The sequence below is a fragment of the Ascidia mentula genome, chromosome 3, assembly GCF_947561715.1.
Source record: "Ascidia mentula chromosome 3, kaAscMent1.1, whole genome shotgun sequence".
In the NCBI taxonomy this organism is placed as follows: domain Eukaryota; kingdom Metazoa; phylum Chordata; class Ascidiacea; order Phlebobranchia; family Ascidiidae; genus Ascidia; species Ascidia mentula.
In genome coordinates this window covers 16056057-16082218 of record NC_138568.1, presented here as the reverse complement: position 1 = coordinate 16082218, position 26162 = coordinate 16056057, and the positions used below count along the sequence as shown (strand labels likewise).

Genomic DNA, 26162 nt, shown 5'->3' with positions numbered 1-26162 from the left:
TCATCTGTCATGTTACCGAGCATGGAACCTGTTACAATGTGTGTTTTTCTCATTATTCTAAGCAAAACATTTCACTTTTGTTAGTTTTGCGATACCCCTGGGTATATTGTTTACGTTGCGGAAGTGTAACATTCTTATATTGTCCCTTGTTTCTTCTGTTTTTGGTGTTAACATTTTAAAGACGTGATTTTCCCACATCAGTATATGGCGCTGTGGGGAGTTTCAGTAATACGTGCGTTGTGATATTTTGTTTGAAAACTGTTGGTGTGGAACGCTATGATTATTGATTGAACGCAGTTATAATGAATTTTGCAACTGTTGTGAACATTATTTTAATCAATTACGCCCTTTTGGGGATTTTTATACTTTTCAGCGTCTTTCTTTGCAATAATAAAATACAATTCAGCAACCGCCGTTGTCGCATGGCTTCCAGCTCTGGTTTTTTATTGTAGGTCCAAAATGAATTGTTTAAATAGTGAAAAGCACGTATGGCTCTTTATGTACTGGGTCAGTAAAGAAGGTATGTGCGTCCCAGCCATGGTCAGTGCACGACTTAGAGCACATTTGCATTTCAACCACGCTTGCTTACAGGAAATGGGTCTTACCTTCGAGTTTTCGCTGTCGAATTCCACTGCAATCTTGGTAGGGTAGAAATATAATGCGCAGGGTTGGTTTTGAAGTGAATAAAATCCCCACCCAGCGATCAAACAGAACGCAAAGCATATGACGTAATTACACACGGACATGTGAAGAACTCTGCGAGAAGATATGTGAATATAGATAAAATAGCTTCTGAGGTCGGTTGTTTGACTGAGCAACAAGGCGAGGAATAAAGGTTTATTGAAGTTAGCGGCATTGTCCAAGAAAGAATCCACCCACCAAAGGCCCAAGGCGGAAAGCACGAAGTGCATTGTTAAAAAAGTTTGGTAGTGATTGGTGGGTAGTTGATGAATCACCCCCCCCCCCAAAAAAAAGTATGTAACTTACGCATTTACCCAATTTGGTTGGGTATATATCAGATTACCCAACCAAAAACTTCGGGTAAGCATGTGATAACCCAACACGGAGGGTAGAATTAATATTACCCAAATATCAACTTTGGGTTGAGTGGGTTATGAATCTTTCTTTCTCACGTCCTATCCCTATGGTTAAACTATGCTATGGGTCACACTGCTTCTATCCAATTCTAAGCCGCCACTGCTCTGCGTTTAGAGTTTCGCCTTTACCCCGAACTATACGTATGACCGACGTTAAACGTCAAAAGACTTTGTGACAATACTTACACTTGCACACAAATCGTTTATCATTTAAATGTGGCGTGTAGCTTATACATTTAAGACTTCTTAATTTTACTTTGCCTATATTATAGGCATATATAACCCGTAGTTAATCGGTCGTTGATTTGTGCAGCCAGCTACTGGTCATAATATCTCAACAACTAACTTCCACAAATTCTGTAAGTTTGCATGCATGCACATTCGACCCCACTCCATGCGTGTGGCTCACTGAAGCGCGCCTTCGCAAAAACTTCACAAACAATCTGCGCACCCTTTGTTGCACATATTCTCACGCAAAAAATGTGTTAAGCCGGCTCAGCTTTTTGTGCTACGTAGCAATGATTCAGGCAGCTACGCCTGTGAAAGGTACGTTTTGTGCGGGTACCGTGGCAACTGAAAACCTTACAACAAAACATGGAAAACATGCTGATATCAAATCGAGGCTTGTTGCTTTATGGAAATATATATTGTAATAACAATTTGCAGAAACGAAATGAATTGATTCGTAGTTGTGTTAACTGCATTATAACTTAGGATTGGGAACATCACCACAGTTAACGATATTCTATTATCTTAGTCAGTTTTAGGGCCATTTCGAAAAACTACACGACTCACTGTCGGATTTAGTCACTGATGCTGAAACTTTTGTAGTTGCGGTTCACCACACCGTTTCACGTCTGCGCATTTTAGAAACTGCAGTAGACCTCGAAGTTTTGTCTGGTCGCTGTTTAAAACGCAGCCAATTTTCGTGAAAGTTTTTAATGAAAGGAATCGTACTTAAAAAATAGGACAATTTTCCAAAAAATGTATATAAGAGTGTAGCAGCAGGAAATGTTTGACATCATAGATAGAGACACATTGTTGGCTCCACTTTTGCTTATCATAAGCATATAAGTAATATCAACAGTTCATTATTTAACTACGCACGTTAAGGAAATTTAGGAATTCTGATCGGATTGGTATAGGCAGTTGTTGCACTCTCTTTTAAATAGTCGGGAAATTTATTTTTAAAGTACGTCATCTGATGATGTGCTGGCAGATATAAAATGCATTTAAGATCAACTTGTGTTATCCGCATTCCAATTATTAGAGTTTACCTAAATTATTTTAGGTATCTCACTGAAGCAGGATCGAAAGTTTCAAACGCAATGTTCTGAGAGGCAGAAAGCCGAGTGAGAAAAGAAACCTTATACATTCAGTGGTGAGATTCAGCCGGTTTGCACCGGTTGTTGGCCTCTGTTTCATTTCGAGCATTGTATTTCCGCGGTTCCTATGACATGCTGGTAGTGTGAGAACCAGATGTTAAAATATTACATGCCAGTACTGCAACATTAGAGGTTCTCTACTGTATGAAAAAGTTTCTTATACTTTGGTATGACATAATATTAACAGTCCCTAAAACCTGAGTTTTCAAGGCGGTGCTGCAACGAATTTATAATTACCAAGTTAAATTGATGCAAAAAGGCCAGATTGCTACCTCGTCGCCACAAAGGCAACCGCTGAGTTGCAATATTTTTAAAGGATGTGTGCGCTAAGGAAATCCTGTTAAATAATAGTCCAATCGTAAATCGTTTCACTGCTCTGGGCCGCATGTGTTGCAGTCTGGTAGTCAATTGGCACTTGGTAAAAATATACTTGCACGAAATATTTGAAAGATTGAAAAATTTCAAAACAAGAAGAAAGGAGATTGATAATTATCAGCCAAAGGCTTTTGCCTTTATGGGTCAGCAGCACCCAGGGGGCCCAGAAAGCCCAGAGTATGAAAGACTTTTGTGTTAATTGTGATTAATTAAATTTTATAGGTTTGCCAATTTGGAGCTTCATTAACTTGTAATAGAAAAACAATTAAATCTTTGACAATGTATGAAATTGTGCAAAATCAGATAGCTTCGGTCCGTGTAACTGACGCTGATGTTGAAAATGCAGTCGATCACGCAATCTCCGAGGGTGTTCTATATACGATAACGCCAAAAAATCAGGAAGCAAAAGTAAGCGATCAGAAGCACATTCTCGAGAAGAAGGACTTAAAATTATTTGCAATATTGTGCTGCTGTTGCTCCAGGAATTTTGTAATTTCAAAGAATCTGATCTTTTGGCACAATTTGACGTTGATTTTTTTCACTGACCTTTCGCTTGTCATTCATCTAGGTTTCGTCAAGATATTGATGCGTTTTTGGTAATACAAGTTTGTTTGCCGTATCACTATTACTCTGTTGAAGCAGGCGTGCCGACGGTAAATGAAAATCAACATTTAATTGTGCCAGAAGATCAAATTAATCGCATGTGGTTCGGAGATAAATCTCTCATGTGCGCTATGGAAATGAATACACACAGACCTGCAGAAACTATGTGTATTAAAGTAAAATTGTACTCTTTCCAACAATCCACGAAAGAAACTTTTTTGTTCCAGGATGTAATCCATATTCCATTTACTTTATTCCCGACACCAATAAGCAAAGAAGCTCTGCAATATCTCAAGGAGGTTCAAGTTGATATCCAAAAACTTATGCATCTTGTTGTCGAAGACAAACAATTTATGGTCGATTGTTTTGAGAGGTAAAAACTTTATTCCACCAACATACATAAATGTTTGAACGTTTAATTCAAATTTCTTTGCAGAGTCCACGACGAATTTATTCAAAGACTCCTGGCAATATATAAACTGGCGTCCTCTAACCCAAGAAAGGTAACATAAAAATATTTATAAAAAAAAACAACAACAGGCATCAGCCTTAATAAAAAGTAATATGTGTCCCTTTACAACAAATTGGCCGACAAAAAACGCACTGCAGTGCATTTCGAAGCATATGTTCACTATTTCAGATTCTGCAGCTCGCCTTCACGCGAATAGATTATATGTTCGAATGTGATGGTTTGACAATGAAGGCAATTCCGAAACATGTTGAAACGAATACGATGGGAGTGAGTTTCGCCGGAATTGGTACAGAGAGTATGAGGTGTATTCACAGAAGAGTGGTAAATCGGTTCAACTTAAACCAATATGCTGAACAACTGCCTGAAAACGAAGCTGCAAAATCAGCAGCGCGATGCTTGGTGAATGCATGGGAGTACTATGGAAATCCGAAGGCAGTGATTGTATTTTTGTTGATGGAACGCGAAATTAACTACTTTGGTGACCAAAATTCACTGATGTTTGAAATACAGGCCCTGAATCCTGAAATCGCATGTAGAATGTTTCAATTGAATGATTTAAATGGCAAAACGCAAGTGCGCAGCGATGGAACACTGTTGATGTAAGGCTTATAAATAACGTTGCTTGTTCATTTATATTGTTAATATGTAGTGTTTACGCTACAGACATAACGAGGAGGTTGCCATGCTCTACTACCTTACTGGTTATCACCCTGACCAGTACGATTCCGATGAGGTTTGATGGAAAGGAAATGTCAACAATATGGAACCTAACTAATAAGATTTAACTGATACATTGTACACAGATTTGGAAGTTGCGCAGAGACTTTGAACTTAGTCGTGCAATTAAATGTCCGTCAGTTGGACAACAGTTGTTTGGAACGAAAACAATGCAAGAAGTGTTGGCAAGACCCAAGGTTTTGGAACGTTTCCTTGACATTAAGGCAGCAGCAAAAATGAGGAAAACCTTTTGCAGATTGCACTGCTTTGAAATGGTTTGTATGTCATTTTGAATTAAAGCTATATTACTTATTACATCAAATACCCAGCGACATTCTAATGACTGGTAATTGACCAAACAATATGAACCCATGTTTGTCCACATAGATTGTGTTGGACTGCTTCAAAACATGTTTTCTAACATAAAACTTATAGTTTACTTGGAACAGGGCGACGAAGGAGATTCAACTGTTAAATTAGCAATGGATCAACCAGATATGTATGTGATGAAACCACAACGAGAAGGCGGAGGTAATGCGTTTGGTTTGACATTAAACAGGTCTTATTCTCGTTTCGTCCGCATTATAAATAAAAAATTTTTTTTTTATTTTGACTCGCCGAATAATTTAACAGAATAGCCTGCATTAGACTATAGACCAGTTCCCTTAACTTTTAATAGATTCCAGAATTAGAATCCTGTGGAAGCGTAACCCTTCCTTCTCCAAGAGGCTCGTTGTTTTCATGACATCAATATCAATATATTTTGCATTTAGGTAACAATGTTTTTGGCGATGACATGATACAATTACTAAAAGAGATTGGTCATGACGAGCGAAGAAGTGGTTACATTTTGATGGAGATTATTAAACCATATTCTACTTTAAACTACCTTGTGAAAAATGGAAAGGTCACCAAGGAGGAAGTCGTTTCTGAGTTGGGAATTTTCGGGATTTCTTTCGAGTATGTTTTGTTAACGATACGCCTACTTGCTACGATTGTAGAAAATATACCAATATCAACTAAATTACAAGTTGGCCAACGTCGGCATGCGATGTGAATATTGATGGCATGTCTTTGCCACACGACTGAGATTGCGTTCGTGGAGAAGAAAGGGTTAAAGTGTATGCCTGGGAACATAAATTTTATGTCCGGGAACATAAATTTACTGATAAAAAATTTGGGAGAGGCGTAACCCGGCCGCTCACCAGGGCCCATGCCAGTCTAAGGGGCCATGAACAGCAAACGTGTACCAACGAGCACCATTGTTTGCTTTGAAACAATTGGATTTTTATCGTAAATACTTTCACCTTAATTTCACGTAATCTCCCAAAATGCTTCTCGCATTGGCGTATTTTTCTTTATTATGATCCCTTAGTATAGGATTGCATGAAATATGGTGGTGAATACTGTTCAGCAAGTGGGTCGGAAATATATACGTAAATTTTCAATCTATTCCTTATATCCAAGGATAAAATTGTTGATGGCACGATAGAATGTTTAGGGGTATTTATGATTATTTCAACTATATTCAGGTCAGAGAAGGGTTTGATGGAAAATTACGTCAATGGTCACTTGCTTCGTTCAAAGGCCAAACATCTCAAAGACGGCGGAGTTGAGAATGGAACACATGTTCTTGATTCCGTGTTGCTCATGCAATAATGTTTAAGTTGTGGCTTTTGACTAATTTTAACCAAAATTTTATACATACACCTCTTAACCATACACACCTCTTAAAAAATCTTTTTCCAGCATATAATTAACACAAAGTGATGTTTCAGCACACCACCACAATTTTGTACATGTGTGAAATGCTTGTATATACGCTTTAGGCAACTATCATGAATGGTAATGATACAAACAGAAAAGAAAATGGAATTAATTGAATTTACTGTAGAAACACTACTTTGGTTGAATCAAGATGGCACAAGGCACCACGACAGGAGCATGTTAACTGACAGTTAACAGCATGTAGTATTGGTATAGTGTTGTGCCAAGTTAAGATTCGTACGCGGTTTAAGGCTAGATTTTCCCATTGCCTGTGGTTTTATTGCATCAGTGCACATTTGAAGGTCACGCTCAAACGCGCAAATACAATTGTCGCCATTAACCTGTTTTTTTTGGTTCTCGAATTTCAACGTTTACACAACTTCGTGGATCCAACACTTTCTGGCGCGTTTTACGAGAAATAAACATGAAACATTTTATCCCACATTTTACTGTGTCGTATACAGTGTTATTAAACAAGTTTATTAACGGGGGTTAAATGTTTGTGCACTTTATACTTTTGGCAAACTATATATCAAAAAAGAAACAATAACATGTCAGTTAACTCTAATATTATGGGTAACTCACATCGCAGCCATGCTGAATCAAAAGTCAGTCGACAAACTAAAAAATGCTCGAACCCGAAGCCGTGCAGAGTCAGCGCGAGCAACCGCGAACATCACACGGCGCCAAAAACCACTAGGTAGTTTTTAGCTGACCTATCTGCAGGAAGCAAGCATGCGGAACCCGAGAGAAAGGTGTTCTATTTTGCTCACCGCAATTTTGTTGTCGAAATAATGAAATACGTGCTGTGTTTCGATACTAGTGGTCACCAAACTGTAAACCACTATTGGTCCGCGAAGGTCTTGCAGGTAATAAGCTTGCAAGATTGTGGATAAAATAATAAAATTACTTTTAATGTAATGTACACATTACTTTATTCGGGTTTCACATTTCAATGATATGATGTTAATGATATGAACTCGAATAAAAACTGGTTTCAAACAATTTCACAATTGTTGGAGAAACATTACAGAGCTAGCTCACGGAATTTTTCGATTGTTAGATGTCGTAGTCCATCGGTGCCTTGCGACAGGGATTCTCCATCAGTTCTGCGTCCAGATTTTTTTTGACCACACCGGGATTTGAACCTAGGATATCCTGGCCACAAATCCCGATCAGGTTTTCTTCTTGGTATGGGCGCTTGACCAATGCTAGACCTCGAAGTTTTGTCTGGTCGCTGTTGAAAACCTTGCCAATTTTCGTGCAAGTTTTTAATGAAAGGAATCGTATTTAAAAATAGGACAATTTTCCAAAAAATGTATATAAGAGTGTAGCAGCAGGAAATGTTTGACATCATAGATAGAGACATATTATTGGCTCCACTTTTGCTTATCATAAGCATATAAGTAATATCAACAGTTCATTATGTAGCTACATACTTTTAGGAAATTTAAGATTTTGATCGTATTGGTAGAGGCAGTTGTTGCACTCTCTTTTAAACAATCGGGAAATTTATTTTTTAAAGTAAGTCATCTAAAGATGTGCTAACAGATATAAAATGCATTTAAGATCAACTTGTGTTATCCGCATTCCAATTATTAGAGTTTACCTAAATTATTTTAGGTATCTCACTGAAGCAGGATCGAAAGTTTCAAACGCAATGTTCTGAGAGGCAGAAAGCCGTGTGAGAAAAGAAACCTTATACATTCAGTGGTGAGATTCAGCCGGTTTGCACCGGTTGTTGGCCTCTGTTTCACTTCGAGCATTGTATTTCCGCGGTTCCTATGACATGCTGCTAGTGTGAGAACCAGATCTTAAAATATTCCATCCCAGTACTGCAACATTAGAGGTTCTCTACTGTATGAAAAAATTCCTTATACTTTGGTATGACATAATATTAACAGTCCCTAAAACCTGAGTTTTTAAGGCGGTACTGCAGCGAGAAGAAAGGAGATTGATAATTTTCCGGCAAAGACTTTTGCCTTGATGGGTCAGCACCTAGGGGACCCAGAAAGCCCAGAGTATGAAAGGTTGCCTTTTTGTTAAGCACCTTTTCAGTTCTGTATCTTCGCAAAGATTTTTGTGTTAATTGAAATTAATTAAATTTTATAGGTTTGCCAATTTGGAGCTTCATTAACTTGTAATAGAAAAACAATTAAATCTTTGACAATGTACGAAATTGTGCAAAATCAGATTGCTTCGCTCCGTGTAACTGTCGCTGATGTTGAAAATGCAGTCGATCACGCAATCTCCGAAGGTGTTCTCTATACGATAACGCCAAAAAATCAGGAGGCAAATGTAAGTGACCAGAAGCACATTCTCGAGAAGAAGGACTTAACATTAATCGCAATATTGTGTTGCTGTTGCTCCAGGAATTTTGTAATTTCAAAGAATATGACCTTCTGGCACAATTTGACGTTGATTTTTATTTACTGATGTTTCGCTTGCCATTCATCCAGGTTTCATCAAGATATTGATGCGTTTTTTGGTAATACAAGTTTGTTTGCCGTATCACTATTACTCTGTTAAAGCAGGCGTGCCGACGGTAAATGAAAATCAACATTTAATTGTGCCAGAAGATCAAATTAATCGCATGTGGTTCGGAGATAAATCTCCCATGTGCGCTTTCCAACAATCCACGAAAGAAACTTTTTTGTTCCAGGATGTAATCCATATTCCATTTACTATATTCCCGACACCAAAAAGCAAAGAAGCTCTGCAATATCTTAAGGAGGTTCAAGTTGATATCCAAAAACTTATGCACCTTGTTGTCGAAGACAAACAATTTATGGTCGATTGTTTTGAGAGGTGAAAACTTTATTTCGCCAACAGAAGTGTTTCAACGTTTAATTCAAACTTATTTGCAGAGTCCACGACGAATTTATTCAAAGACTCCTGGCAATATATAAACTGGCGTCTTCCAACCCACGAAAGGTAACAGAAAATATTCTTGAAAAAAAAAACAGACATCAGCCTTAATAAAAAGTAATGTCGCCCCCTCTACAACAAATTGGCCGACAAAAAACGCACTGCAGTGCATTTCGAAGCATATGTTCACTATTTCAGATTCTGCAGCTCGCCTTCACGCGAATAGATTATATGTTCGAATGTGATGGTTTGACAATGAAGGCAATTCCGAAACATGTTGAAACGAATACGATGGGTGTGAGTTTCGCCGGAATTGGTACAGAGAGTATGAGAGATATTCACAGAAGAGTGGTAAATAGATTCAACTTAAACCAATATGCTGAACAACTGCCTGAAAACGAAGCTGCAAAATCAGCAGCGCGATGCTTGGTGAATGCATGGGAGTACTATGGAAATCCGAAGGCAGTGATTGCATTTTTGTTAATGGAACGCGAAATTAACTACTTTGGTGACCAAAATTCACAGATGTTTGAAATACAGGCCCTGAATCCTGATATCGCATGTAAAATGTTTCAATTTAATGATTTAAATGGCAAAACGCAAGTGCGCAGCGATGGAACATTGTTGATGTAAGGCTTATAAATAATGTTGATTGTTCATTTATATTGTTAATATGTAGTGTTTACGCTACAGACATAACGAGGAGGTTGCCATGCTCTACTACCTTACTGGTTATCACCCTGACCAATACGATTCCGATGAGGTTTGATTGAAAGGAAATGTCAACAATATGGCACCTAACTAATAAGATTTAATTGATACATTGTACACAGATTTGGAAGTTGCGAAGAGACTTTGAACTTAGTCGTGCAATTAAATGTCCGTCAGTTGGACAACAGTTGTTTGGAACGAAAACAATGCAAGAAGTGTTGGCAAGACCCAAGGTTTTGGAACGTTTCCTTGACATTAAGGCAGCAGCAAAAATGAGGAAAACTTTTTGCAGATTGCACTGCTTTGAAATGGTTTGTATGTCATTTTGAATTAAAGCTATGTTACTTTTTACATCAAATACCCAGCGACATTCTAATGACTGGTAATTGATCAAACAATATGAACCCATGTTTGTCCACATAGATTGTGTTGGACTGCTTCAAAACATGTTTTCTAACATAAAACTTATAGTTTACTTTGAACAGGGTGACGAAGGAGATTCAACTGTTAAATTAGCAATGGATCAACCAGATATGTATGTGATGAAACCACAACGAGAAGGCGGAGGTAACGCGTTTGGTTTGACATGAAACATTTCTCGGTCTTATTCTCGTTTCGTCCGCATTATAAATAAAAAAAATTTTTTTATTTTGACTCGCCTAATAATTCAACAGAATAGCCTGCATTAGACTATGGACCAGTTCCCTTAACTTTTAATAGATTCCAGGATTAGAATCCCGTGGAAGCGTAACCCTTCCTTCTCCGAGAGGCACGTTGTTTTCATGACATCAATATCAATGTATTTTGCATTTAGGTAACAATGTTTTTGGCGATGACATGGTACAATTACTAAAAGAGATTGGTCATGACGAGCGAAGAAGTGGTTACATTTTGATGGAGATTATTAATCCATATTCTACTTTAAACTACCTTGTGAAAAATGGAAAGGTCAATAATGAGGAAGTCGTTTCTGAGTTGGGAATTTTTGGGATTTCTTTCGAGTATGTTTTGTTAACGATAAGCCTACTTGCTACGATTGTAGAAAATATACCAATATCAACTACATTATGAGTTGGCCAACGTCGGCATGCGATGTGAATATTGATGGCACGTCTTTCCCACACGACTTGGATTGCGTTCGTGGAGAAGAAAGGGTTAAAGTGTATGCCTGGGAACATGAATTTTATGTCCGGGAACATGAATTTACTGATAAAAAATCAAAGTCCATACAGGCTCAACCGGGCCGCTCACCAGGGCCCATGCCATTCTGAGGGGCCATGAACAGCAACCGTGAACCCACGAGCACCATTGTTTGCTTTGAAACAATTGGATTCATATCGTAAATAGTTTCACCTTAATTTCACGTAATCTCCCAAAAAGCTTCTCGCAATGGCGTATTTTTCTTTATTATGATCCCTTAGTATAGGATTGCATGAAATATGGTGGTAAATACTGTATTGTAGGGGTATTTATGATTATTTCAACTATATTCAGGTCAGAGAAGGGTTTGATGGAAAATTACGTCAATGGTCACTTGCTTCGTTCAAAGGCCAAACATCTCAAAGACGGCGGAGTTGAGAATGGAACACATGTTCTGGATTCCGTGTTGCTCATGCAATAATGTTTAAGTTGTGGCTTTTGACTGATTTTAACCAAAATTTTATACATACACCTCTTAACCATACACACCTCTTAAAAAATCTTTTCCCAGCATATTATTAACACAAAGTGATGTTTCAGCACACCACCACAATTTTGTACATGTGTGAAATGCTTGTATATACGCTTTAGGCAACTATCATGAATAGTAATGATACAAACAGAAAAGAAAATGGAATTAATTGAATTTACTGTAAAAACACTACTTTGGTTGAATCAAGATGGCACAAGGCACCACGACAGGAGCATGTTAACTTGCCTGTGGTTTTATTGCATCAGTGCACATTTGAAGGTCACGCTCAAACGCGCAAATACAATTGTCGCCATTAACCTGTTTTTTTTGGTTCTCGAATTTCAACGTTTACACAACTTCGTGGATCCAACACTTTCTGGCGCGTTTTACGAGAAATAAACATGAAACATTTTATCCCACATTTTACTGTGTCGTATACAGTGTTATTAAACAAGTTTATTAACGGGGGTTAAATGTTTGTGCACTTTATACTTTTGGCAAACTATATATCAAAAAAGAAACAATAACATGTCAGTTAACTCTAATATTATGGGTAACTCACATCGCAGCCATGCTGAATCAAAAGTCAGTCGACAAACTAAAAAATGCTCGAACCCGAAGCCGTGCAGAGTCAGCGCGAGCAATCGCGAACATCACACGGCGCCTAAAACCACTAGGTAGTTTTTAGCTGACCTATCTGCAGGAAGCAATCATGCGGAACCCGAGGAAAAGGTGATCAACTTTGCTCACCGCAATTTTGTTGTCGAAATAATGAAATACGTGCTGTGTTTCGATACTAGTGGTCACCAAACTGTAAACCACTATTGGTCCGCGAAGGTCTTGCAGGTAATAAGCTTACAAGATTGTGGACAAAATAATAAAATTACTTTTTATGTAATGTACACATTACTTTATTCGGGTTTCACATTTCAATGATATGATGTTAATGATATGAACTCGAATAAAAACTGGTTTCAAACAATTTCACAATTGTTGGAGAAACATTACAGAGCTAGCTAACGGAATTTTTCGATTGTTAGATGTCGTAGTCCATCGGTGCCTTGCGACAGGCATTCTCCATCAGTTCTGCGTCCTGATTTTTTTTGACCACACCGGGATTTGAACCTAGGATATCCTGGCCACAAATCCCGATCAGGTTTTCTTCTTGGTATGGGCGCTTGACCAATGCTAGACCTCGAAGTTTTGTCTGGTCGCTGTTGAAAACCTTGCCAATTTTCGTGCAAGTTTTTAATGAAGGGAATCGTACTTAAAAAATAGGACAATTTTCCAAAAAATGTATATAAGAGTGTAGCAGCAGGAAATGTTTGACATCATAGATAGAGACATATTATTGGCTCCACTTTTGCTTATCATAAGCATATAAGTAATATCAACAGTTCATTATGTAGCTACATACTTTTAGGAAATTTAAGATTTTGATCGTATTGGTAGAGGCAGTTGTTGCACTCTCTTTTAAATAATCGGGAAATTTATTTTTTAAAGTAAGTCATCTAAAGATGTGCTAACAGATATAAAATGCATTTAAGATCAACTTGTGTTATCCGCATTCCAATTATTAGAGTTTACCTAAATTATTTTAGGTATCTCACTGAAGCAGGATCGAAAGTTTCAAACGCAATGTTCTGAGAGGCAGAAAGCCGTGTGAGAAAAGAAACCTTATACATTCAGTGGTGAGATTCAGCCGGTTTGCACCGGTTGTTGGCCTCTGTTTCATTTCGAGCATTGTATTTCCGCGGTTCCTATGACATGCTGCTAGTGTGAGAACCAGATGTTAAAATATTCCATCCCAGTACTGCAACATTAGAGGTTCTCTACTGTATGAAAAAATTCCTTATACTTTGGTATGACATAATATTAACAGTCCCTAAAACCTGAGTTTTTAAGGCGGTACTGCAGCTAATTTATAATTACCAAGTTAAATAAGTGTAAAAAGGCCAGATTGCTACGCCACAAAGGCAACCGCTGAGTTGCAATATTTTTAAAGGATGTGTGCGCTAAGGAAATCCTGTTAAATAATAATCGAATCGAAATCGTTTCACTGCTCTGGGCTGCATGTGCTGCAGTCTGGTAGTCAATTGGCACTTGGTAAAAATATACTTGTACGAAATATTTGAAAGATTGAAAAATTTCAAAACGAGAAGAAAGGAGATTGATAATTATAAGCCAAAGGCTTTTGCCTTTAAGGGTCAGCAGCACCCAGGGGGCCCAGAAAGCCCAGAGTATGAAGACTTTTGTGTTAATAGTGATTAATTAAATTTTATAGGTTTGCCAATTTGGAGCTTCATTAACTTGTAATAGAAAAACAATTAAATCTTTGACAATGTATGAAATTGTGCAAAATCAGATTGCTTCGCTCCGGGTAACTGACGCTGATGTTGAAAATGCAGTCGATCACGCAATCTCTGAAGGTGTTCTATATACGATAACGCCAAAAAATCAGGAAGCAAATGTAAGTGATCAGAAGCACATTCTCGAGAAGAAGGACTTAAAATTATTTGCAATATTGTGCTGCTGTTGCTCCAGGAATTTTGTAATTTCAAAGAATCTGATCTTTTGGCACAATTTGACGTTGATTTTTTTCACTGACCTTTCGCTTGTCATTCATTTAGGTTTCGTCAAGATATTGATGCGTTTTTGGTAATACAAGTTTGTTTGGCGTATCACTATTACTCTGTTGAAGCAGGCGTGCCGACGGTAAATGAAAATCAACATTTAACTGTGCCAGAAGATCAAATTAATCGCATGTAGTTCGGAGATAAATCTCTCATGTGCGCTATGGAAATGAATACACATAGGCCTGCAGAAACTATGTGTATTAAAGTAAAATTGTACTCTTTCCAACAGTCCACGAAAGAAACTTTTTTGTTCCAGGATGTAATCCATATTCCATTTACTTTATTCCCGACACCAATAAGCAAAGAAGCTCTGCAATATCTCAAGGAGGTTCAAGTTGATATCCAAAAACTTATGCATCTTGTTGTCGAAGACAAACAATTTATGGTCGATTGTTTTGAGAGGTAAAAACTTTATTCCACCAACATACATAAATGTTTGAACGTTTAATTCAAATTTCTTTGCAGAGTCCACGACGAATTTATTCAAAGACTCCTGGCAATATATAAACTGGCGTCCTCTAACCCAAGAAAGGTAACATAAAAATATTTATAAAAAACAACAACAGGCATCACCCTTAATAAAAAGTAATATTTGTCCCTTTACAACAAATTGGCCGACAAAAAACGCACTGCAGTGCATTTCGAAGCATATGTTCACTATTTCAGATTCTGCAGCTCGCCTTCACGCGAATAGATTATATGTTCGAATGTGATGGTTTGACAATGAAGGCAATTCCGAAACATGTTGAAACGAATACGATGGGAGTGAGTTTCGCCGGAATTGGTACAGAGAGTATGAGGTGTATTCACAGAAGAGTGGTAAATCGGTTCAACTTAAACCAATATGCTGAACAACTGCCTGAAAACGAAGCTGCAAAATCAGCAGCGCGATGCTTGGTGAATGCATGGGAGTACTATGGAAATCCGAAGGCAGTGATTGTATTTTTGTTGATGGAACGCGAAATTAACTACTTTGGTGACCAAAATTCACTGATGTTTGAAATACAGGCCCTGAATCCTGAAATCGCATGTAGAATGTTTCAATTGAATGATTTAAATGGCAAAACGCAAGTGCGCAGCGATGGAACACTGTTGATGTAAGGCTTATAAATAACGTTGCTTGTTCATTTATATTGTTAATATGTAGTGTTTACGCTACAGACATAACGAGGAGGTTGCCATGCTCTACTACCTTACTGGTTATCACCCTGACCAGTACGATTCCGATGAGGTTTGATGGAAAGGAAATGTCAACAATATGGAACCTAACTAATAAGATTTAACTGATACATTGTACACAGATTTGGAAGTTGCGCAGAGACTTATAGTCGTGCAATTAAATGTCCGTCAGCTGGACAACAGTTGTTTGGAACGAAAACAATGCAAGAAGTGTTGGCAAGACCCAAGGTTTTGGAACGTTTCCTTGACATTAAGGCAGCAGCAAAAATGAGGAAAACCTTTTGCAGATTGCACTGCTTTGAAATGGTTTGTATGTCATTTTGAATTAAAGCTATATTACTTATTACATCAAATACCCAGCGACATTCTAATGACTGGTAATTGACCAAACAATATGAACCCATGTTTGTCCACATAGATTGTGTTGGACTGCTTCAAAACATGTTTTCTAACATAAAACTTATAGTTTACTTGGAACAGGGCGACGAAGGAGATTCAACTGTTAAATTAGCAATGGATCAACCAGATATGTATGTGATGAAACCACAACGAGAAGGCGGAGGTAATGCGTTTGGTTTGACATGAAACAGGTCTTATTCTCGTTTCGTCCGCATTATAAATAAAAAATTTTTTTTTTATTTTGACTCGCCGAATAATTTAACAGAATAGCCTGCATTAGACTATAGACCAGTTCCCTTAACTTTTAATAGATTCCAGAATTAGAATCCTGTGGAAGCGTAACCCTTCCTTCTCCAAGAGGCTCGTTGATGACATCAGACATCAATATCAATATATTTTGCATTTAGGTAACAATGTTTTTGGCGATGACATGGTACAATTACTAAAAGAGATTGGTCATGACGAGCGAAGAAGTGGTTACATTTTGATGGAGATTATTAAACCATATTCTACTTTAAACTACCTTGTGAAAAATGGAAAGGTCACCAAGGAGGAAGTCGTTTCTGAGTTGGGAATTTTCGGGATTTCTTTCGAGTATGTTTTGTTAACGATACGCCTACTTGCTACGATTGTAGAAAATATACCAATATCAACTAAATTACAAGTTGGCCAACGTCGGCATGCGATGTGAATATTGATGGCATGTCTTTGCCACACGACTGAGATTGCGTTCGTGGAGAAGAAAGGGTTAAAGTGTATGCCTGGGAACATAAATTTTATGTCCGGGAACATAAATTTACTGATAAAAAATTTGGGAGAGGCGTAACCCGGCCGCTCACCAGGGCCCATGCCAGTCTAAGGGGCCATGAACAGCAAACGTGTACCAACGAGCACCATTGTTTGCTTTGAAACAATTGGATTCATATCGTAAATACTTTCACCTTAATTTCACGTAATCTCCCAAAATGCTTCTCGCATTGGCGTATTTTTCTTTATTATGATCCCTTAGTATAGGATTGCATGAAATATGGTGGTGAATACTGTTCAGCAAGTGGGTCGGAAATATATACGTAAATTTTCAATCTATTCCTTATATCCAAGGATAAAATTGTTGATGGCACGATAGAATGTTTAGGGGTATTTATGATTATTTCAACTATATTCAGGTCAGAGAAGGGTTTGATGGAAAATTACGTCAATGGTCACTTGCTTCGTTCAAAGGCCAAACATCTCAAAGACGGCGGAGTTGAGAATGGAACACATGTTCTTGATTCCGTGTTGCTCATGCAATAATGTTTAAGTTGTGGCTTTTGACTAATTTTAACCAAAATTTTATACATACACCTCTTAACCATACACACCTCTTAAAAAATCTTTTTCCAGCATATAATTAACACAAAGTGATGTTTCAGCACACCACCACAATTTTGTACATGTGTGAAATGCTTGTATATACGCTTTAGGCAACTATCATGAATGGTAATGATACAAACAGAAAAGAAAATGGAATTAATTGAATTTACTGTAGAAACACTACTTTGGTTGAATCAAGATGGCACAAGGCACCACGACAGGAGCATGTTAACTGACAGTTAACAGCATGTAGTATTGGTATAGTGTTGTGCCAAGTTAAGATTCGTACGCGGTTTAAGGCTAGATTTTCCCATTGCCTGTGGTTTTATTGCATCAGTGCACATTTGAAGGTCACGCTCAAACGCGCAAATACAATTGTCGCCATTAACCTGTTTTTTTTGGTTCTCGAATTTCAACGTTTACACAACTTCGTGGATCCAACACTTTCTGGCGCGTTTTACGAGAAATAAACATGAAACATTTTATCCCACATTTTACTGTGTCGTATACAGTGTTATTAAACAAGTTTATTAACGGGGGTTAAATGTTTGTGCACTTTATACTTTTGGCAAACTATATATCAAAAAAGAAACAATAACATGTCAGTTAACTCTAATATTATGGGTAACTCACATCGCAGCCATGCTGAATCAAAAGTCAGTCGACAAACTAAAAAATGCTCGAACCCGAAGCCGTGCAGAGTCAGCGCGAGCAACCGCGAACATCACACGGCGCCAAAAACCACTAGGTAGTTTTTAGCTGACCTATCTGCAGGAAGCAAGCATGCGGAACCCGAGAGAAAGGTGTTCTATTTTGCTCATCGCAATTTTGTTGTCGAAATAATGAAATACGTGCTGTGTTTCGATACTAGTGGTCACCAAACTGTAAACCACTATTGGTCCGCGAAGGTCTTGCAGGTAATAAGCTTGCAAGATTGTGGATAAAATAATAAAATTACTTTTAATGTAATGTACACATTACTTTATTCGGGTTTCACATTTCAATGATATGATGTTAATGGTATGAACTCGAATAAAAACCGGTTTCAAACAATTTCACAATTGTTGGAGAAACATTACAGGGCTAGCTAACGGAATTTTTCGATTGTTAGATGTCGTAGTCCATCGGTGCCTTGCGACAGGCATTCTCCATCAGTTCTGCGACCCGATTTTTTTTTGACCACACCGGGATTTGAACCTAGGATATCCTGGGCACAAATCCTGATCAGGTTTTCTTCTTGGTATACGGGTTGGGCACTTGACCAATGCTGCCAATCACCCGCCCCTGCGCCCCGGTTTTATCATTTTGCGCAGGTACTGTTGAATTGCGCCACCTATGAGGAGTGACCACGTAGTTTCTACCCCGTAAGGTGACGCAAATATTTTTGATTGGTCAAAAGCTACGATTGGCAACATCAATCAAGAGATAGACCTTCCAATTCGCCCAATAATGCGGTTGATTAGCACTGAAAAGCAAATACCTCAACGCTTGCGCTACCAAGCAGTTTTTCCGTAAGGATCTCGGTCGAAAATAAAAATGTTGATGTTTTTTCTCATACTTTCAAAAAAGTAGCAATAATCTTCGCACATTAATAAATGTTGCTGCGAAATCGCGTTTCTTCATTACCACGATGACAGAGTATCGCGGCGCGGGAGAGCCATGTGTTTCTGCCATTTTTTACCGATTCATGGAAAATTATTTTGGCGCTGATTCTACTTTTTTCTACAGGTGTGAAAATTATCAAATAAACTTGTACAAGAAAATATGACACTTTTGTTATGGTTGCTTTGGACTATAGTCATTCGATCTTCTCTTGTCCACAGTTGGAACGCTATTTATTGCAGTTGTCTCAGTCAAACTGTCTTGCATGGTTGCTTATTGTGGGTCTCGCAAGTTCATGGTTTCTTGAGATTGTAAAACGTGGGTAAAATCGCGCTTGACTGAATCTGATGAAACGTCTGCTTTTACCTCAAGCAAAGTTCCATAATTTCCACTTTGTGGTACCTTTCGCTCCACGTCGATCCGTTGGGTACCCTATACTGCTGCAGTCTGCAGCGCTCAATTGTTATGGCGTTTTTGCACATATATGAATTAGGATTACCCGAGTCGGTAGCACTATCGGTTACCAAGCAGTTCGTTTAGCAATTTCAGGGGACGGTTTGCAAAATTCTTCTCGTTAATCTCTCCGCATGGCTGCGCTGCCCTATGACTGTGGTTTGCAGCGGAGACGACCTTTTTTGTAGTGAGACTTGCAAGCGCATTCTAGTTCAATGGATAATCACAGCCATTTTTGCTATGTTTACCGTGGCCATCACTAAAAGCATGACAAGCTTGATTCCATCAATCTTTCATACTGAACTAAAACAACCACAAAGAACAAGCGACGCGGAAATTAATGTTCGTTCGTATGTTGAATGTTTGTCAGTCACCTCGCCGTGTTCAGCTTTGCAGTATTTACACCAGCGACATCTTCAGAGAAAGCATTAATCATCATACAGATCTGTGTCCTTGTTAGAATATCTGGCATGGTTGATATCTTGACGTCTTCCAAGTTCAACGCTTCTAAGCGTGTTAAATTACAATTGATTGAAGCTGAAGAAGAACGCCAAGACCATGCACGTGATATTCCAACCAATGAAAATTAATTCAAACTGTAGTTGAAAACTCTTACCGAAACGACATCTTGTATGCAGTAACCACTTGATAAACTATTTAATATTTTCGTCCCATTCTTAAACATAAGTTGAGGAAGCAGCACCGTCATATTTTTTCCTATTGATATCTCTCCATAATAATATAGCTGGAAAGAAGACTCACTTGTTTAATCCGCTTAAAAGCATGTAAACCAACAATAATATCATTTAATTACATCTTCGTCGTTGAAGAGTGGCTCGGGGGCAATTCCATCAGCAGCAGATGGAAACTGAAAACTGAAAATAGGTTTTGGCCACCAGGTATCATAATGAAATACAAACCTGACGTTCTTCTGGTAAAAAACAACAAATATACACCTTTTGTTTAAAAAAGATTGTGTTTTCTAACGTTTCGCCGTACGAACGACTAGGCTTCTTCAGAGAATAAAACAAACACAGTAGCGAACCCACGGGCAAAGAATTCAAGCGACGAAAAAGTACAAAATGACGCAACAGCTAAAACACAGCGGGACATAAATAAATGGACAACATCAATCACGGGTCAAACGACCAAACATGGGGAACAAAAGTCAAGAATGGTCGCGGGCGAAATTGCTGAACACGGGAGAAAGTACTTTTCCATCATTACGATTTATCACATTAGGTAGCAAATTGTGATTAGTAAATCAAAACTGGATCAAAAAACCAAAGGCCCCTGGCAGGCTGTCGATCGCACACCGTATCAATAATAATGTATTGAAATCCCAACACAGCGATCTTTAGACAGCTCAGATCAATTTATTGAGAGAAAAATATATTTCGCCTAAAACGGCATCATCAGTTTCTCCATTTACCATGGATATAATAATTTTCCACAACCAACCGTTTTGCCAAAATTGTTTCTTGTTGCAATACTTTTGCTTCCTTCCAATTAATACGGTGGTCGGTGTCAAGCATGTGGGCACATAGAGCAGATTTATTGGGTTCCATATCGCGTATGGCTGCCTTGTGTTCTTTAATACGGGACGATAAATTGCGCTTAGTCTTGCCAATATACACTGTGTAACGATCAAGGCAAGGTATTAAGAAAACTACACAAGTCATTTGAAGCATGGAAATATGGTTTTTAGGTTTGGGAAACATGTTTTTAAGACTGATACGGCACGTTTCATAATTTGACCTAGTCCGCGCGAAAATGTTATGATCAATAAAGTAATTTGGAATTTAACTTTTTTCTAGGTACAGGGTCACCAGTTCTTAATTGATTTGTCAACATCTTGACGCTCACACTGTCGCATAATTGAAGTACGTTTTTTTAGTACTGATGGCGTTCTTGCATGCAGAGAAAAACCGTGCGTAACTGATTACCTTATTTATCCGGGAGGACACATTCATCTTAAGCTGCGAAACCTTTCACGTTTCCTAGGATTGTGTGATGGGCACGAAACAATCAACAACTTCATAAACAGGATTGTCGGCATTAAATGCACGGAAATCGTTTCAGAAGTTGCTGAGCTAGGAAGAAGGAAAATCCATTGTCTAGGTTTCTGTTTGCTCTCGCGTTGATATTGTTGATAGAAACCAGTGAGCTTTTAAGTACCTTTTCTGATAATTATTCTGAAACCGCATTTGAAAATTTGCTTTTCTTGAACAAGGTTCGGTTGCAATACCGGTCATTCGCGTCTCTCACATATTTTATTGTGTATAGCTACATTCGGTAATTGCAATTTATAAATTACAAATGAAATGAAATCATGTGTATTTTGCACGCAAAAAAACAACCGCACAGATGAACGATACATAAAAGAAATTAGCCAAAAATCACAAGGATACGGATAAAACCATCAAGGTTATTAAGCCAGGCGCCCATCTGCAAATATGTGTAAATTGTAATGTTGAACCTTTCTATGGAGATACTAAACCTTAACAGATGCATTTAATTCACCACACGACGCTCTATAGATACTTTTTTTCTGCCAATCAGTTGCTGCGACCGCTAAGTGTGTAAAAATGAAACAACACGATCGGTTTTTGTTCTTACTTTAACTATAAAACCCTATCCAGTAATTTGACATCAGTTTTGAAATTCAAATGTTGAAATACTTTGTCCTGAAAAGCTTCTGAGGAATCTGAAGCCGTCGACTAATATACATTTATTCCCTGGAACGCACTACACAACACTAATATACAGTGCTAGACAAAACAGTGCAATAATTTTATGACGAAATTACTTACAAACTATTTTGAACTAGTTTGGGGTTTCACTTTTCAATTTAAAAACAACACTAGTTTTCAGAAACAACACAAGATTCGTCATAATGTTCATCATATCCGATGATCGGGGTGTTTACTGGTCCGTGGCTTGAGTGATGCGAATCCCACACGGTCATTGGCAAAATCAAACGTAGTGTAGTAATTGGCCATGAAGTAATGACCAAGTATCCAAAACGGACCTCCAATATGTTTGGGTACATCATATGCACCGAATGCTGAGTAGCAGAAATTTTCATACTGTGGCAAAGCGCATGTGTTAACTTATCACTAACATATACTTAACAATGAGTTTCACAGGCGTTGCAGCTAAGCTAGATCAAATACTTTGTTCCGACAAGTCGGAGCAAGATCTGAAAAACCAAGCTCCCGTTTAGGTTTGAACTCACGACCCTGGGCTGACCTATAGCCCAACGCGTTTCACGGGGAATATTGTGGTCGTGATAGTCAGGTGCGCATGCAATTTACGTGGGGGATCTCTACCATCGTAAAAATATTTCTACAACAATAAATGATAAACACTCTAATGTTACTCGTCGGACCTGAAAAATGTAATGCTCCGGTGTAAGTTTGTATTTAATTCCAGAAAGAGTGATTGTGATGTTCGGCAATTTCGATAAATTTGTACAAGATGCTACGCACTGCAAGACAAAATATTTCTGTTTAATTTTTAGCTAACGTTGAATAATTGATATTTCTGACCGCCAAAGATTCGTCATCCGGTTGTGAGCAGCCAATAATCTTGTTGACCTTCAAGATTTCAACTGTTGGTCCAGTGATAACATTGCAAAAAGATCCAACAACAGCCTGGCAGCCTCCAACGCAAAATTTGGTTCCAGTGCTATCGTCAATTGTCAAACCGTCCATTGCTATCTGCCAATATCCCTGAATTGTTAATCTAATTGTTAATCGTTTATCTAAATACATCTTTCATTTCATACATAGATCATAATTTGTGGCTTGCCTTTTTCACGACTTTGTGGTAATTAAACTTGCCGGTGAATCTTGAAGGATTCACACCACCCAAGTACAACTCCCCACCATCTGACTGGAATGGATTCCTAAATGTTTGACCGTTATAAATGTTAAAAATGATTTTTCTAATCTGGCTTACCTGTTTAGATAAAACGAAAACTGATTTTTTTCCACTGCTCCCTGCTTGAACATTTGGTTGAACACCGGTGTGATGCCGTTCTTTGCTATTTGTGGATATCCCAATCCCAAAATCCCATCAAATGGCACAGCATGTTTAAAACGGTCAGGATCCCTGATAACTTCAGCGAACGTCTGATTGAAACTCTTCAAACCACCAATCTAACCCAAAAGTTATTCATTAATTTTGTCGACAGATCACTAGTAAAAAGTAGTGATGAACTAAAAGTAAACTTAACATTTCGCCTATCTGTGCTATTTCCTGCTTCTCAGAAAAAAAAGTCACAAACATAATGTATAGCTCACCGTCACTTAATATTCTGATTAATATTTAACATTTCAAAAATTATGCGAAAATATTCCGAACATGATAAACATAAGGGAGCAAGTGGCTAATATTCTCCATAGCAACTTGGCCTGGTGGTATATTGCATGTTAGGCGGCTCGAAGTGCGGCGTCAACGAACGATTCTATCGAATGGAATCACGCAGGTATTTGGACTCCACTATGCAAAGCTTACATTATTTATGACGTTTTGGTACAAACTCAAGTGCAACAAAATAAAGTTTCCAAGTTCAAGACTTAATATTTTACTTTGCCTATTGCTGCTTGTGTATTAGGACCATGTACGTGATATTCCAACCAATGAAAATTAATTCAAACTGTAGTTGTGAACTCTTACCGAGACGACATCTTGGCTGCAGTAACCACTTGAAAAATAATTAAATATTTTCGTCCCATTCTTAACATACGTGGAGGAAGCAGTACTGTCATATTTACGATGGTTCACTGAAAAAAATCAAAAACAATCCCAAAAAATGTGCCTAAAGTTTAAACAGGATAATTTTTTTTACCACATGACTTGTCAATTTTGTTGCAGTGAATCGACGGAACCCATAAATTTGATGACATCGTATCAAAAACAATTGTAAATGTTTGCGGGGGAGTTCCTATTGATATCTCCCCATAATAAAGGAACTGGCATAAAAGATACACTTGTTTAATCCGCTTGAAAGCATGTAAATCAACAATATTATCATTTAATTACATTTTCGTCGTTGATGAGTGGTTCGCTACCAATTCCACCAGCAGCAGATAGGAACTTGGCGTATTTAGTGTTGTCTGATTCTTGAGGTGAAACTACCCATCGACGTCGCAGCTTGATACTAAAAACATATCAGAACTTTACATCAACGTAAAAAAATTACATAAACGTAAAACGTCAGACATCAGAAATCAATAATATACAATGCCTTGAGGTAGCTTTACTTGAAAACAAATAGTAAACAAGCATTCCACAGAGTCAGATCTGTTTGCAACACTTACCTGTAACCTTTGCTCAGTGTTCCAAACACAAGAAGAAAAAAAATTACTTTCATCATCCTGATAATAAGACAGCGATAACAGGTAAACGTATGATATCAAAGAACTAAAGTAGTTTGTTGTTCAATGATATAAGCCGTTGACGCCTGCAAAGAAAACCATGAACTATTGATGTTGGCGAAAGAACTACGCGTCCCTTCCTGTAGTTTGAATGGATCCGAAACTTAAATTGATCAGCATCTAGTTTCATACAAGAAAGAATTTTTAAAAGTTGTTGTGAAAAAGGGTTTAAATTTATCTTGATTTTGTGGCAGCATTCGCACAACGACATTCATTTGCTGTAGTTGACCAACACATGGTTCTGGTTGTTAGTGGGTGTAGCCAACAACGTATTCCTAAATGGGAGATGGATGATTTTAATGGTAAATAAAATGGCCGTATTTCAAACTTCCATGTACTTTTTAGTCTGTGAAACTATAATAAGTTTCCATGCCATTAGGAAATCTTCTGCGTGTGGGAATTCCAACGACAAATCGGGGAAGTTTTGTTGTTTCGGCCAATCACATCTTAGCTAGTAAAAACGATGCACTGTGAGCAGGTCAGTGGTCGAAGTAGGGTTGTTTGTTATTGATTGTCTCGTGTACGCCCAACTCCTTTACCAAAATGTCGTAGCAGTTTTGACGTTGCATTTGATCGAGACATACCTCCAAGGCTAATGGCAATTCAACGCATAACCCCCAAAAACAAATCAACACCAACTATTTCATTACGACAAAGAGTCTTCTTGGCACACAAATAATGATTTCCGCAATAAAATCGATACAAACACGACCATTTTTTTTATCACACCGGGATTTGAACCCAAGCCATCCTGGGCACGAATCCCGATCAGGTTTTCTTTATGGCTAATGGGTAGGGCGTTTGACCGATTTTACAATTTAACGCAGGTACTGTTGAACTGCGCCAACTATGAGGTACGTTGAGGAAGCAGCACCGTCATATTTTTCCTATTGATATCTCTCCATAATAATATAGCTGGAAAGAAGACTCACTTGTTTAATCCGTTTAAAAGCATGTAAACCAACAATAATATTATTTAATTACATCTTCGTCGTTGAAGAGTGGCTCGGGGACAATTCCACCAGCAGCAGATGGAAACTGAAAACTGAAAATAGGTTTTGGCCACCAGATATCATAATGAAATACAAACCTGACGTTCTTCTGGTGAAAACAACAAATATACACCTTTTGTGTAAAAAAGATTGTGTTTTCTGACGTTTCGCCGTACGAACGACTAGGCTTCTTCAGAGAATAAAACAAACACAGTAGCGAACCCAACGGCAAAGAATTCAAGCGACGAAAAAGTACAAAATGACGCAACAGCTAAAACACAGCGGGACATAAATCAATGGACAACATCAATCACGGGTCCAACGACCAAACATGGGAAACAAAAGTCAAGAATGGTCACGGGCGAAATTGCTGAACACGGGAGAAAGTACTTTTCCATTATTACGATTTAACACATTAGGTAGCAAATTAATTTAAT

General features: G+C 38.0%; 4 protein-coding genes across 4 annotated transcripts; 3 read left to right on the top strand and 1 right to left on the bottom strand.

Moving 5' to 3' along the window:
• Positions 1-3136: 3136 nt before the first annotated feature.
• On the top strand, positions 3137-6478 carry LOC145895762 (glutathione synthetase-like). Its single transcript, XM_082984544.1, has 9 exons — positions 3137-3265; positions 3688-3833; positions 3897-3963; positions 4101-4531; positions 4596-4665; positions 4736-4924; positions 5099-5180; positions 5423-5609; positions 6182-6478. The coding sequence occupies exons 1-9, from the start codon at positions 3137-3139 to the stop codon at positions 6306-6308; spliced, it is 1428 nt and encodes a 475-aa protein (XP_082840670.1). The 3' UTR covers positions 6309-6478.
• A 2107-nt stretch (positions 6479-8585) lies between these two features.
• Positions 8586-11616, top strand: LOC145895761 (glutathione synthetase-like). The gene is made up of 10 exons (XM_082984543.1): positions 8586-8714; positions 9079-9224; positions 9284-9350; positions 9483-9913; positions 9978-10047; positions 10118-10306; positions 10481-10562; positions 10810-10996; positions 11038-11157; positions 11490-11616. The coding sequence occupies exons 1-10, from the start codon at positions 8586-8588 to the stop codon at positions 11614-11616; spliced, it is 1548 nt and encodes a 515-aa protein (XP_082840669.1).
• Positions 11617-14008: 2392 nt separating this feature from the next.
• On the top strand, positions 14009-17344 carry LOC145895760 (glutathione synthetase-like). Its single transcript, XM_082984542.1, has 9 exons — positions 14009-14137; positions 14533-14705; positions 14769-14835; positions 14970-15400; positions 15465-15518; positions 15605-15788; positions 15963-16044; positions 16289-16475; positions 17048-17344. The coding sequence occupies exons 1-9, from the start codon at positions 14009-14011 to the stop codon at positions 17172-17174; spliced, it is 1434 nt and encodes a 477-aa protein (XP_082840668.1). The 3' UTR covers positions 17175-17344.
• Positions 17345-22031: 4687 nt separating this feature from the next.
• On the bottom strand, positions 22032-24751 carry LOC145895405 (cathepsin D-like). Its single transcript, XM_082984211.1, has 9 exons — positions 24617-24751; positions 24339-24456; positions 24145-24268; positions 23973-24079; positions 23253-23452; positions 23103-23199; positions 22841-23023; positions 22681-22779; positions 22032-22378 (listed from the first exon to the last, which is right to left on the bottom strand). Exons 1-9 carry the CDS (start codon positions 24670-24672, stop codon positions 22193-22195), a joined length of 1170 nt encoding a protein of 389 aa, XP_082840337.1. The 5' UTR covers positions 24673-24751; the 3' UTR covers positions 22032-22192.
• Between the last annotated feature and the right edge of the window lie 1411 nt (positions 24752-26162).

Coding starts and splice junctions, on each gene's coding strand:
- LOC145895762 (XM_082984544.1), top strand. CDS start 3,137: ATGTATGAAATTGTGCAAAATCAGATAGCTTCGGTCCGTGTAACTGAC. Junction 3,266..3,687: donor CAAAAAATCAGGAAGCAAAA/GTAAGCGATCAG, acceptor TTTTTGTTCCAG/GATGTAATCCATATTCCATT. Junction 3,834..3,896: donor ATGGTCGATTGTTTTGAGAG/GTAAAAACTTTA, acceptor ATTTCTTTGCAG/AGTCCACGACGAATTTATTC.
- LOC145895761 (XM_082984543.1), top strand. CDS start 8,586: ATGTACGAAATTGTGCAAAATCAGATTGCTTCGCTCCGTGTAACTGTC. Junction 9,351..9,482: donor CGTCTTCCAACCCACGAAAG/GTAACAGAAAAT, acceptor TCACTATTTCAG/ATTCTGCAGCTCGCCTTCAC. Junction 10,307..10,480: donor GATTGCACTGCTTTGAAATG/GTTTGTATGTCA, acceptor TACTTTGAACAG/GGTGACGAAGGAGATTCAAC.
- LOC145895405 (XM_082984211.1), bottom strand. CDS start 24,672: ATGATGAAAGTAATTTTTTTTCTTCTTGTGTTTGGAACACTGAGCAAA. Junction 24,080..24,144: donor CAAAATTGACAAGTCATGTG/GTAAAAAAAATT, acceptor GATTTTTTTCAG/TGAACCATCGTAAATATGAC. Junction 22,379..22,680: donor CGGAGCATTACATTTTTCAG/GTCCGACGAGTA, acceptor GCTTTGCCACAG/TATGAAAATTTCTGCTACTC.
- LOC145895760 (XM_082984542.1), top strand. CDS start 14,009: ATGTATGAAATTGTGCAAAATCAGATTGCTTCGCTCCGGGTAACTGAC. Junction 14,706..14,768: donor ATGGTCGATTGTTTTGAGAG/GTAAAAACTTTA, acceptor ATTTCTTTGCAG/AGTCCACGACGAATTTATTC. Junction 15,519..15,604: donor ACTGGTTATCACCCTGACCA/GTACGATTCCGA, acceptor CATTGTACACAG/ATTTGGAAGTTGCGCAGAGA.